The sequence below is a fragment of the Beta vulgaris genome, chromosome 1 (genome assembly GCF_026745355.1).
Source record: "Beta vulgaris subsp. vulgaris cultivar EL10 chromosome 1, EL10.2, whole genome shotgun sequence".
Lineage (NCBI taxonomy): Eukaryota > Viridiplantae > Streptophyta > Magnoliopsida > Caryophyllales > Amaranthaceae > Beta > Beta vulgaris.
The window spans coordinates 48,291,235-48,304,084 of record NC_079202.1 but is presented as its reverse complement, the minus strand read 5'-3'; the positions used below and the strand labels follow the sequence as shown (position 1 = coordinate 48,304,084).

General features: G+C 31.4%; 1 protein-coding gene across 1 annotated transcript; it reads left to right on the top strand.

Moving 5' to 3' along the window:
- The first annotated feature begins 1,456 nt into the window (after window positions 1-1,456).
- Window positions 1,457-2,496, top strand: LOC104893660 (hypothetical protein). The gene has a single exon (XM_010679794.4). It carries the CDS (start codon window positions 1,615-1,617, stop codon window positions 2,224-2,226), a length of 612 nt encoding a protein of 203 aa, XP_010678096.2. The 5' UTR covers window positions 1,457-1,614; the 3' UTR covers window positions 2,227-2,496.
- The last annotated feature ends 10,354 nt before the right edge of the window (window positions 2,497-12,850 follow it).

Here is a 12,850-nt window from a genome sequence, read left to right as displayed (position 1 = left end):
TTCAATTTTCCATCAATTAGCATTATGTTATCAAATCTTTAATAATGATTTTAAATAAGAATCCATAACTGACTTTTAGAATTGGTTAACATGATACTGTCTATTACATTGTGTGGAGCTCCTTCCATTAGAAGGTACTAGTATAAAATTGTGAGTCTTGTTTGTTTGTTTGTTTGTTTATTCGTTCGTTCTAGGTATGAGAAACTGCACTCATAATTACATGAAGTTCAAGACTATGAACATGAAGTTAATGGAAGCTCGAATGCGGTCAACATTGTTAGATAAAAAATATTCTTCTCAATAAAACTATGTAAATTTAATAGACACTTCCATTAATAGCTGCAAAATTTAGCAATTACAAGGGGCATGCGCTACTTTGGTCGATGTAATTCTTTTTGTAGATTCATCAAATTCGAGTTTAACTTAATCTTATTTCATTGTATTTTATTTTTCTTTACTACTTAGTATAGATGTCTTTTGGCCTTCAATTAATAAAATTTTTCTTTTACAAGAAAGATTGTCAAGTTGAATTGTAATTAGATTGAGTTGTAATAAATTAAGTTTAGGGTTAATCGTTTTTAATGTGTTCATATAAGGTATAATATAGAGCCAACATATATATATTAAAACAAGTTCAAACAATTGAGTAGCAAGAGAATGTTTAAAAATTTTGATTTCCGGATAGGAATCGGGTTGGTTTGGTATATTTAATTCGAATTGGAAGTTTCATGCTAAATACTTAAATAGTAGTGACAATTTCATTTTGAGTTACATTTTTAATGAAAATGTAAATAGGAGCGAAAGTTTCATTAATTAATTAGTTTAATTCATATAAGTGTGAAATCATGTATTTCAACTAATAAAATTAACTTCCCCTCAAAAAAAAAAAAAAAACTAATAAAATTAACTTAGTTATATTTGCACTATCAAGTGTTGAGAAAGTTATTAGATTACCCCCTATTTTTTTATTAGTTTACTCTTTTGTTTTTTTAACAGTGGACGTTCCTCTGACGGTTAATATCTTCGATTATACTAATAAAATTATAAAAAATTCATAAATTAAATATTTTTATTAGAACAAATTTAGTAAGATCCCATATAATAATATTACTTTATTTTTATAAAATAATGAAGAAAACTAGAAAAAAAAATGGAGGGAGTAAATTTTTTTGAAAGATATAAATTGTGAAGAGCTTTTGCATTTTGAAGAATTGTTATATTTACTCTCTTGATTAGAAGAAGCTAAACTTTGTACTAATTAACCCACTGGCTCACCAGTCACTAATCCTACCTTTCCAATATTTTCTTAAACCCTCCAAATTCCAAAAGAATGTCCTACCAAAAAGATGGACACTACAACTAGGAAAGAAGGAAACAAAAGAAGTAAAAGTAAAAAAATAAGGTCTTTCTTTATTATGAAACTACATAGAAACAGACTTAGAACTCTCTTAGAAACACCTCATTATTTTCCCACCCCATCATCTCTTATAAATAAGTCCCACCTTCCAAACTCCCAACACTTGAGCCTCCTCCTCCACATCTCTCAAACTCATTCAAATCAAACAAACAAGGAGAGAATATTAAAGAGAGAAAACAAAACAAAACAATACAAAAATGTATCAAATGGGAAAATCATCATCATCATCATCAGCAAAAGCCTTGAAGAATAACAAAAATATCATAGGAAGACAACAACAACAACAAGCACAGTGCAAGAAACACTCAAAACATAAGCAATCACCAGGTGTTTGCTCCCTTTGTCTATCAGAAAAACTCTCTAAAGTCCCTCCTACAACCTCTCGTTCTGCTATGATTCGAGCTCGAGCTCGAGTTTATTATCATTCTTCCTCTTCTTCTTCTTCTTCCTCTGATCTTTCCTCCGGTTGCGACTCGTACGCTTCTCCTACCGTGGCCTCCCCTACTCGCCACCACCGGAGGATTGTATCCGATGTGAGAGCTATGAATGTGAAGGAGGATAATATTACTAATGAGGTTGTTTTTAGTAAGAGTAAATCTATGGCTCATGTTGAAAAAGAGAAAACAAACAAGAAGAAAAATAATAATGTTGGTAGATTTTGGACTAATTTGCTTCGTCTAGGAAGAAATGATCAAAAGCGAGTTAATGCAGAAGTTATTGATCGTAAAGTGTTGATCAAATCACGGTCATCTTCGTCGTCGTTGCAACAACCGCCGCTTCCAAGCTCTAGCACCGTCGTTGCATATTGATGATGCTAGCTAGCTAGATTTCATTAGCTCTTTTTCTTTCTTCTTATTTTTTTTTCTAGGTTGATCATTTCATTTGGAGCATGGTTAGTGACTTAAATCCCTTTTTTTGGAGGTTCTTTTTTTTTTGTGTATATAGAAATTTGAGAGGAAAAACATTACAGTAAATCACAGAAGAAAAAAAAATTATGTTTAATGTGGTGTACTTTGTTGAATGTGTACATGTATATGATACAAGTTATTAAACTAATATATGATCGAAGTGAATTTTAATTTGTGATTTTTTTTTGTAATTTCTTGTTTGTTAGTACTGATTTTAATTTCTTTTCAAAAGGTTTGTTTATTTTCTGGTCAATTAAAAAAAAGTAGGACTTTTTCTTTTGGATAGAGATTTGGGATTGATTCAAGATTTACAAAATTTAATTTGTGAGGAATGGATAATAAAGAGGTTGGTTTGATTAGTTTAATAAAAAGAAGGTTTACTTTTGTTTTGTTTATGTTTTTGCTTCGATTATGTATATAAGGTTTAGCTCTTCATGATGTAAAACATGTATGTTAATTGCTTAATTTTATTCTGGAATTAGATCTTGATATAGTTATAGCTAGATCAATTATAAAGTGTTCTACATGCATTAAAAGGGATGGAGATTGGAGGGAGTGGTTAGGTGATGATCTTCCACACTTCTTACCCAATAACCCAAATAGTGATCCTAATTTCCTCACCTACCCCTTAAATACCGTGTAGAGTTATTTTGAAACTCTAGAAGATCTCAACACGTTTGAATATAGTAGGAGTTTTGCGTAATCCATATTTTACGCCAAAAAAATAATTTTCATGTGCTTTAGAACCTTATAAATGTATGCTTCCTCTTTGTAATTATTACTATGTCTCACGTAAAATACCACTAAATTGCTGTTTGTTATCTTAAAAAATTAACGCAATTTATTGTTTGTTATTTTTGAATATCAATGTTTTTTTTAATCCAAATTTTTGAATATCAATGTGAATCGGTTATAGTAGCTAACAAGTTTCTAATTTGTATTCCTAATAACATAATATTCTCTCTGTTTCTTTTTATTCTTGTTAGTTAAAATCTTTTCGTGAGAGAAAATTGACTAAAGTAGAAAAACTATTTTAAAATGAAAGAAAGAAAACAATAGCTATGAAGAAATGGAAGGATTATATCTATAAAAAATTAATTTATATAATTATATTGAAATTGACATTAGAGTTTTCCGGTAATTATAATAATATCTCTAAATATAAGCTAAATCGTTGACTTAATTGTTATGACAATTTTTTTATATTAGATTTACGCACTTAAAATATAATACTAATACGATCATATTACGAGTTGCAAACATACATTATGCTTTTACCAAAAAAAAAAACATACATTATGCATTTCTTATCCATCAGCATACTCGTCCTGTTTGGCACCATGCATGCTAGGGACATAATGGTCCCTTTCTCCTTGCAGATTGATAAAGACTTCTATACCTATATATGTACATACTTGATTACATAAAACTCCTAATTAAACAACAAATTATTAGGGATACGTGTTATTGAGTTGGCTGAGGATCAGCATTACCTTGTTGATATTCATAATTTAGCTTAGTTGGAGCTTTTAGTTGAGTTCGAAGTTTTTTTTAGATTATTTAAATTCCACATAAATATAAATTAGAGGCATTTTAGTATCGGGGATACATTCTTAATTCTTCTACTATTAAGGGCCTTGACACTATAAAAGATAATTAACGTGTAGCTGAATCATTCAATTAATTCTCAGAAAGATAACATATGACGTATGAATAAACATCTTTAATTCATGTATAAGTTCAAGTTGAAATAATAAACTAATAAGTTTTGAAAGTTATTCAAACTCATTAATTAAATCTCATTGAGAGGAGCAAATCATCTTAATACCTATGTCTTACCACTTCAAACATCTTATCTAAGTAATTGACAATTTCACGTTAATTTTCATAAGTAAGAACTTGTAGCTATTTTGATAGTTTCATGTTGCTATATGAGGTTATTTTATGTTGCTAATTCTATGAGTTTTCTGACTGCGTAAGAGTAGGGCGGAGGAATTAGGTTGATTCGGTCATATAGGGAACGAAAAGAACAGTTGTACTTGAATTTTCTACAATAGACAGCGAGGAAAAGTTAAAAAAAAGGAGTTGTGAATTTGTCAAAATTAGGCCTGTTAATGTGTTGGTCATTATTATTATTATTATTTTCATCAAGCTGTCATTAGGACACAACAACAACATTACCGTGCATCTTAAGTTCTCAGAAATTCCTTCACTTTGACGAGTTCAAACTCAGAGTCACATAATGTTAGTCGGTGGTCAAACCAACGTGGTCTACTGCTCTTTGTTGTATGTACTTCTTCTTGCTCTTTTTCTTTTGCTTTACCTTAATTTTCCTATCAACTTCAACGTCATGTTCTCTAATTTCTCTCTCATCTCAACAAAGTAAGTTAAGTTGTTCATTTAAACTTTTGGTTGAGAAAATTAACATAAATTGTATCACTGTTTATAGAAGTATATCTTTTTAAAGTTTTTTATATATGCAGTCCTGAAAGTTATATATAATCATTAGATACATAATTTAAATAGTAGTATTAAATTTAGAAATTTATGACATAATTACGCGTCAATTAATTTGCTTAATATATCCATTTTTAACTTCTTAATTAAGCTCTTCTATACAATTCTAAGGATTGCATATATATATCATTTTCCTTTTGAATAATTACGTGTTCTCATAATCGTGTGTGTCGGGTCCAACTGTTATGTAAAAATGTGTAAATATAGCAAATATTATCGTAAAAAGGAGTTTATACTCATTGCTCAGTTTGCTTAGTTTTGTAAGTCCTACATCGACTACTCCCTCCGTTTCATTTTGATCTACACATTTACGCTTTTCACGCATGCCAATGCAAAAGTTTGAGGACATATATCTCTAGTTTTGTATTTATAAAAATTATAAAAAGTACATATTAATAAAATACATGTTATGATGAATCTAACAAGATCCCACATGACTATATTTTCATCCGCGTATATATCACAAATGATGGTCAAAGTGAAATTTATGAATAGTGTAAAATATCAAAGTGTAACCATTAAAATGAAACGAAGGGAGTACAATTCTAAGCAATCTCACCCACTAGAACACGTAAGCGAGAAAAAGCAATAAAAGACACAAGATTTTTATTACATGATAAGTGAATACTCTTGAATAGGGAATAAAAATCATCAGAAATCGCGAATTGAATATGTCATTAATGGTGATACCAGTCTCAAAGATTTATAATGTTCAATACAACGCTCAGACTCGAACCTTGATTGTCGCTGCACTACACTTATTCATCGTTAGTCTTTCGTTGTACCTAGGGTGCTTATCATCGGTTGAGCCGAGCCAAAACTCTTGTTAGCTTGGCTCGTGTTCATTTAAGTTTATTAGAATTCGAGCGAAGCTTAAAACTTGAGCAACTGAGCTGTAACTAAACTAAGCTTTGACAAATTGTTGACTGAGCCGTTATCGAACTGTTCACGAACAAGCTCGACCTACATTTAGTTCACTCGTCTTCTTTATATTTCTTTTTTGAATATTTTTGTTTTTTAGTATTCTTTTACAATAGAACTATTAACTTATTCTTGTGTAATATTTAGAACAAATATACATATGTATACGTACATAATACACTATTTTCATATATATAAAAAGCAGTTGAGCCTGTTCACGAGCTTTATCAGTCGAGCTTGTCATAACTTAGCTCGGTTCCTTAAGGTCTTGAGGTGAGGCATAATGAGCCGAGTTTCAATCAAACTTTGACCGAGCCGAGCTCGAATTGTTCACAAACAGGTCAAGCTCATTATCACCCCTAGTCGTACCATCTTCACACATGCCATCTCGAACAAGTTAGCCTACTTTGATGCATCATCCATTAAATACCTTTATAATAGATATTTTACACCTACCTTGATTAGCTTCCTTGAGAATTTGTAGTAGTCAAGGTGATACAACTATTAGGAAATGGAAGAAATATTAAAATATGTTTTTCTTTCGGTGGCAACGGCCAACGAGCGACTAAATGCGATGATATAGATAGGATTCAATTTCAGGTTTTGAATACTACCTCTACAAAAAAAATTCCAACTAAGTTAGATAATATCCACAAATAGAATAAAAACAATTCCGCATCCATTAAAATATCCTATTGCTAAAAGTAAGGTTGCATGGAAAAGTATGTAAGTACATAAAACATAAACATCCTGAATACAAGGATTAAGCAAGAATTAAATCTTAAACTACGTATTAAGTAATTAATTAATATTTTAATGACAATGACAATAACAACAACGACACCACCACCAACAACGAGGCGACCGATAAGCAAAGACCTAGCGGCTAGCGCTAAATTTCATGCTTATTAGCAGTAATACTTTATCTGCGTACGTAATGGCCGGCAAATTGGCAATACGACCTGGCGCTAAATTCCATGCTTAGCAGAATGCTAATGCAGTTATGCAGTATCAGTACTCCTAATACTTAATCTACATGCATAGATTAGTGGCAACGCATTTTTGAAGCCTTCTGCATCATTGCATCCATGAAGAGGTCTCATAATTGAAGAGTTTATGTAAGATTAAGCTAAAATATGAGGTTATTATGCAGCTTTTGCTGGCACCCCGTATGTTACGCAATACATTAAAATATTTCATTATTTTGACATAACCTACGAGAAAATCTTGCTTGTGCATTAGCTGTTTGAGGCTTTGAGCCTAAAAGCTATTTATTTTCATGAAACAAAAAGAAAAAGGGATCACAAATCTCAAATTAAGTGTTCAAGCCATCAGTTAGACTTTGTGTAAAATAATCATTTATTATTCTGTTTTAATTTTTTCCATTTAATTTATCTTTTTAATTGGTTCCCTACGTCTAATAAGTAATAATCTAGTTCCTTTTCATTTATCTTCAGTCCACTACAGGCCTGTTCTCCTCGGCATAAAACAGCTGAACTGAACTGAACTTATTGGAGCTGAACTGATCTGAACTGAACTGAACTGAACTTATCAGAGCTGAACTGAACTGATGAACTGAACTGAACTGAATTGAATTGAATTGAATTGAAATAAATTAAATTGAAATAAACTGAATGTAATAAATATGTTAATAATATTTTAAACAACAATAATATGAATATTAAATAATAATTATAATGATAAGTAATAATAATGAATAATAATAATAATAATAATAGTATTTTGGATATTTTAAATGATAGTTATAAATAAATAATATTAATAATCATAAATTAATAATAATAATTAATGATAATAATGATAATTAATAATAATTATTTTATATTATTTGTATTAATATATTAATACTTGATGATGATATATAATAACAATAATATATAAGAAGTAAATTAATATTATTATTTTAATAATTAAATTTAATAATATAAAAATATTTAGTAATAAAAATAATGATTGGGTTGGACCGCAAAAATTACATCATAAAACGTCTTGACGCGATTTGATTGGTTTATGGGCTAAAAAAAGTGGGTTTATTTGTGCTTTGACCTAAACCATATTCCTCCTAATAATAATAGTAATAATAATGAGTAAAGCTATAATAAACAAAATAATATATAGAAAAACCAACAACAACAACAACAACAACAACAACAACAACAATAATAATAATAATAATAATAATAATAATAATAATACTTAATAGTAATGATATATATTTAATAATAATAAAATAATCGTAAGAGTAATTAGTAAAATAAATTATACCAACATAATAATAATATTTAACAAAATGGTTATAAAAGAATGGAGCTGAACTGAACTGAACTGAACTGATTGGAGCTGAACTGAACTGAACTGAAGAGAGCTGAACTGAACTGAACTGAACTGAACTGAACTGAAAATAAGTTGGGGAGAACAGGCCCTACATGTTGTAATCCTGCATATCAAAGTACGTTAGTTACTTCTTTTGTTTCAAAACAATTAGTAACCTTTACTTGATATGCTTCATAGTGCACTATATAAACTATTAACTAGTTATTAGTCCCGAGCTATGTTCCGGGCAAGAAAAAATTTCGTTTATGATAACACTAAGTACAATTTAGTCCAGTGGTTAAGACTTTAGTATATGTACTTGAGGTCATGGGATCAAACCCTATACTACGCAATATCCTTACGCAGGAATCACAAAACACGGTCGAGCGATTGTGTGAATAACGCAAAAGTCAAACTATGTCAAGTATTCTGAAATATGGGTGAAATATAAGTTTGGCAATGTTCGATCAGGAACAATGCATTTAATTTGAAATCAGAAATACTTGTAAAATAAGTCAAATATAAGTTTATTACATAATTTAAATCAAAATTATTAGTTGCATATAGTTTGAAATTAAAATTGCACTCATAATGCCTTGTGATATACTTCTAATATACTTCATCGGTTTCTTTTTAAGTGACACATCTATATCTCTATATATATCTAAAATCCGAGACAAACAAATGTCATGCTGCCAAATGTACTCTTCCCTCCTCCGCACAATCAAATGAGACATTAAACAATAAAAAATATGTGTTTCAATATTCGAACCCATGACCTTTCATTTGATATGCTAATGCATTAACCAACCACACTACAATGCTCATGTTGGTCTTTGGTGGGGGGGGGAGTAGATCATTTAAAGGCATATATTTCTATATTTGAAGACTTCAAATACACGTCGATAGATAATACGAAATGTATATCCCAGGGCAAGAACTGTTTTTTTCACAAAAAGCTGTCACATAAATGGGTCAGCAAACAGAGGAGATACATAAGTACAGATTTTAATATGGCAAAAGGATTCAGAACTAGCGTTTGAACTTTGTTACGATTAAGAGCTAACTTGCATTGGTTGTAGGATTATTGCCTTCAAAGTAATACTTGGAATTTTTTTATAGATAATACATCCCTACTTTACTAGTACTCCTATCGAAAAGAAACACTTGTGAAATTGTCTGTATAAAGCTTTTTATAAAGATTGGAAAAAGAGGGATGGGTGTTTCAGCAGCCCACTTCAATTAAACTCTTTGAAAGTTCAAATTAATTGAAATGCATGCATGCATTCCCATTCTATCAAAACTCTTGTGTCAATGAAAGTTAAAGGAAGATATAAGATATATGAGCACTCAGCGAATGATAATGCTCTATGCTCGAATGTGCATATAAATTCGTGTGGAAAAGTAAACATTTTTATGAAAAAAAAAACTATCTTTTGATTTAACAATTGAATTTACTTTCTCCGTATCAAACAAGATGCAATACTATTCTAAAGCGGATATTTCTGATAAGATACAACACTTTGTTATCTTTTCTTATTTAATTAGTAAATTTTGGACTGTAAAATAACTATAGCATCCTTACTTAATTATAATATTAATCTATGCTAATTTATCTTGATCTAATATGATTATATTAACAAATACAATTTTTAAATCTAATATCTACACCTCAACCACCTCTCTCTTCTCTTCTCCCCTCCTTTAAACCCACCGCAAAACCCACCACTACCCACCACAAAACCCACCACTACCCACCATAAAAACCTACCACCTCCTCTCTATTTTCACTAACATTCAGCCACTACCACAACCACCAACCGCCACCTTCTTTGTTCTCCTTCTTTCTCTCTTCTTTGCTCTCCTTTGATCTCCATCTTTCTCACTCCTTCGATCTTGTTCGCCGTCATTGTCTATCCTTTCATCTCCTTCTTTCTCTCTCCTTTGATCTCCTTCGTCTTCATCTTTTCTCCTTCGATCTCCTTCTCTCTCTCTCCATCGATCTCCTTCGTCTTCATCTTCTCTCCTACGATCTCCTTCGTCTTCATCTTCCTTCGATCTTGTTGTTTTGTTTGATTGCTCATTCATTGATTTTGAACTTTTGGGATTTTGATTCCGAATTATTCGATCTCCTTCTCTCCTTCGGTCTCCCTGTTTCTCTCTCCTTAGAATTGTTCGTTCAATGATGTTGAAGTTTTAGGGTTTTGTTTCTGAGTGGTTGAATTGTTTTGCTTTTTTTGTTGATCTATGAGTTCTATTGTTTGTTGTTGATTTTAGTGAAATTTTTCATGATTTGCTGCAGATTTGTTATATATTTTTGTTTGTTTTAGGGTTTGTTCTTTCTTCTCTATCCTCTATTATGATTGGGTTGTGGTTGAAGAAACAAAAATTTGATGGTGGCGGGTTGTTGTCTCTTGGCGGCGGGGTGGTGGCTGCTGCTAGGCTTGGTTATTGGGCGGGTCGGGGCGGGTCAGTTGAGGGTCGGTCATAGTCCATAACGGGTCAGGGTTAGGGTCTAAAGGGTCGGGTGTGGGTCATTGTAATAGCCCTATTTTTAAAAGCGTTTATTAAAAGCTAATCATAATTATTAAGTTAATTATTTTTCGAATACTTTTCTTTTACTTAAGTTGGAGTATGGATATTTATCTTGGCGTATTTGTAATATTTTTATTTGTTTAATTTTATGAAATTATTTGTATTATATGTTTTTTTTTTATTTTAGTTATTGAAAATTATTTGAATAGTATTTGTCGAAAGTTCCCAACTAGAGTCGGTTTCCACTTTCATTCTTATGTGTTGGTTTATTGTGAAACCCACAATACCCTTTTGTCGGTTTTCTCTCTCCCCATGTCTCTCAAACTCCAACACCCCAACCCCTAAAATTGAAAAACCCAAAACCCGTGAAACCCAAAACCCTCCCCTCCTCCCCATCTCTTTCGCTCACCCGCATCTCCCAAGTGTTGCTGCCTCGTCAGTTTTTCTCGCCGGAGACCCGTGCTGCACATCGCAACCCTATTCTCTCTTTCTCACTCTATTTTGATGTGTTGTTACAACCCCTGTTTTATTCTCTCTCCTTGTTCTCGTCGGTGTCCTCGGTTCACCGGACTTGCTGCTCGTCGGAGTTGTGCATGTGGTGCTGCTCGCAAGCCACCACACCATTGTTGCCTCGCCGCTGTTGTGGTTGTTGCCCTGTTCTCTCTCCTCTGTTCTGGTGTCGTTGTTGCTGCTGCCGCTGTTGTCGGTTGTCGCCGTTGCGGTTGTGGCGCTATTGGCCGCCGTGGGTCGATGCTGCCAACACCTTGCTGTTGGTGGTTGAGGCAAAGTACATAAGGTACTTTCCCTTGTGTTGAGAATTGTAGTTGGTTTTTATTGTTGTGATAATCTTGTTGATATTTATAAGTTGTTGTTCTTATGTTATGCTGTTGTGAAGTTGCTATGTTATTGTTGTTGTTATGGTTAAGATTATTTTGCAAGCTTAATCAGATTTTACCTTAAATTAGTTAATCTACAAATAATATCATGTGAAGAATTAGGTTGCTCTTACTATACTTAGTTAGGTTGCTAATCTGCAAGTATTAATTAATAATTAGCTATCGTCTTAGCTGATGCAGGATTTTGTGAGTTCCACTCATAGTATTCAATTAGAATTCGGTTTATAATTTTCGGAAGTTTATTGAGTTTAAGAAAGGATATCTTTTATGTAGTTCAGTTAAGTATTATCAGAACAAGGTGAAATAGTTTCCATTGTAATGAGTCAATCAAGTTAAATTTCTTTATTTGATATTGTGGTAATTTAGTATTATTGTTGTAAAGGGATTATATGGAGTTATAGTTTGAATTATAATTACTTTATACTTTATGTGAGGGTTGTTAGTGGTTATAGATAAGTTGAATATCGAATATATTAATGTACGATATTGATCAAGTTCCTATCTTTGCTTCTCAAATTCGTGGAATTTAGTTATGTGTTGTTAATGGTGATTTATGAGTTTTGGTGTATCAAATATTTAGTATAAAGTACGAACAAGAACTATGAGTTGTTAAATTGTGAATGTCTTCATTATTGTAATATGTGAATTATGTGGGTAATTTTATGATGATGGTTTACCTATAACTAGAATGGTTTTCTACTATTGATTTCGTAAAGTTCTAAGAAGAGTTTCATTTTGGTGAAAGCGTACTTTAAGATGTATTAAAGGATTAAAAGAATTAGTTTTGGAAATAGCAGAGAGTATCTAATTAGAAGTGTTCAATAGTGTCCGGAAGAATAACTATATGAGTAGACTTTAAAAGTGTGTTGATGAGCTATGAGAATTAGTTTCTAAAAGAGTATAGTATATATGATTGAAGTTGTTCAATGAGTTGAGTACCTTATGGATTAGACTTTAAAATTGGATTGACTTAATTAATAATATCTCATGAAGTTAGAGAGAGGTTTAACTAATTACTAGTAATAGTATGAAGAGTATGAAAGTTAGTTTACCTTACAATGAATTAGATTATGGGGGTTGTGGTTATAAAAGAGATATCGATATAAAATATGTATTTGGATTAATATAATAAGGTTGTATTGATTGTTCATAATTCACAAAAGTAAGAGAAAATATAGGATTACTTAAGTGTGTATAAGCTCGTGGATTACTTCCACGTAGCCTCGGATATATAGTGGTGTAATCTAATCAGAATGGGATAGACTCACTTTATATGGTTATAATTGATTTTGTTGTTGATTATATGAATTAGATTCCAACCA

Coding starts and splice junctions, on each gene's coding strand:
- LOC104893660 (XM_010679794.4), top strand. CDS start 1,615: ATGTATCAAATGGGAAAATCATCATCATCATCATCAGCAAAAGCCTTG.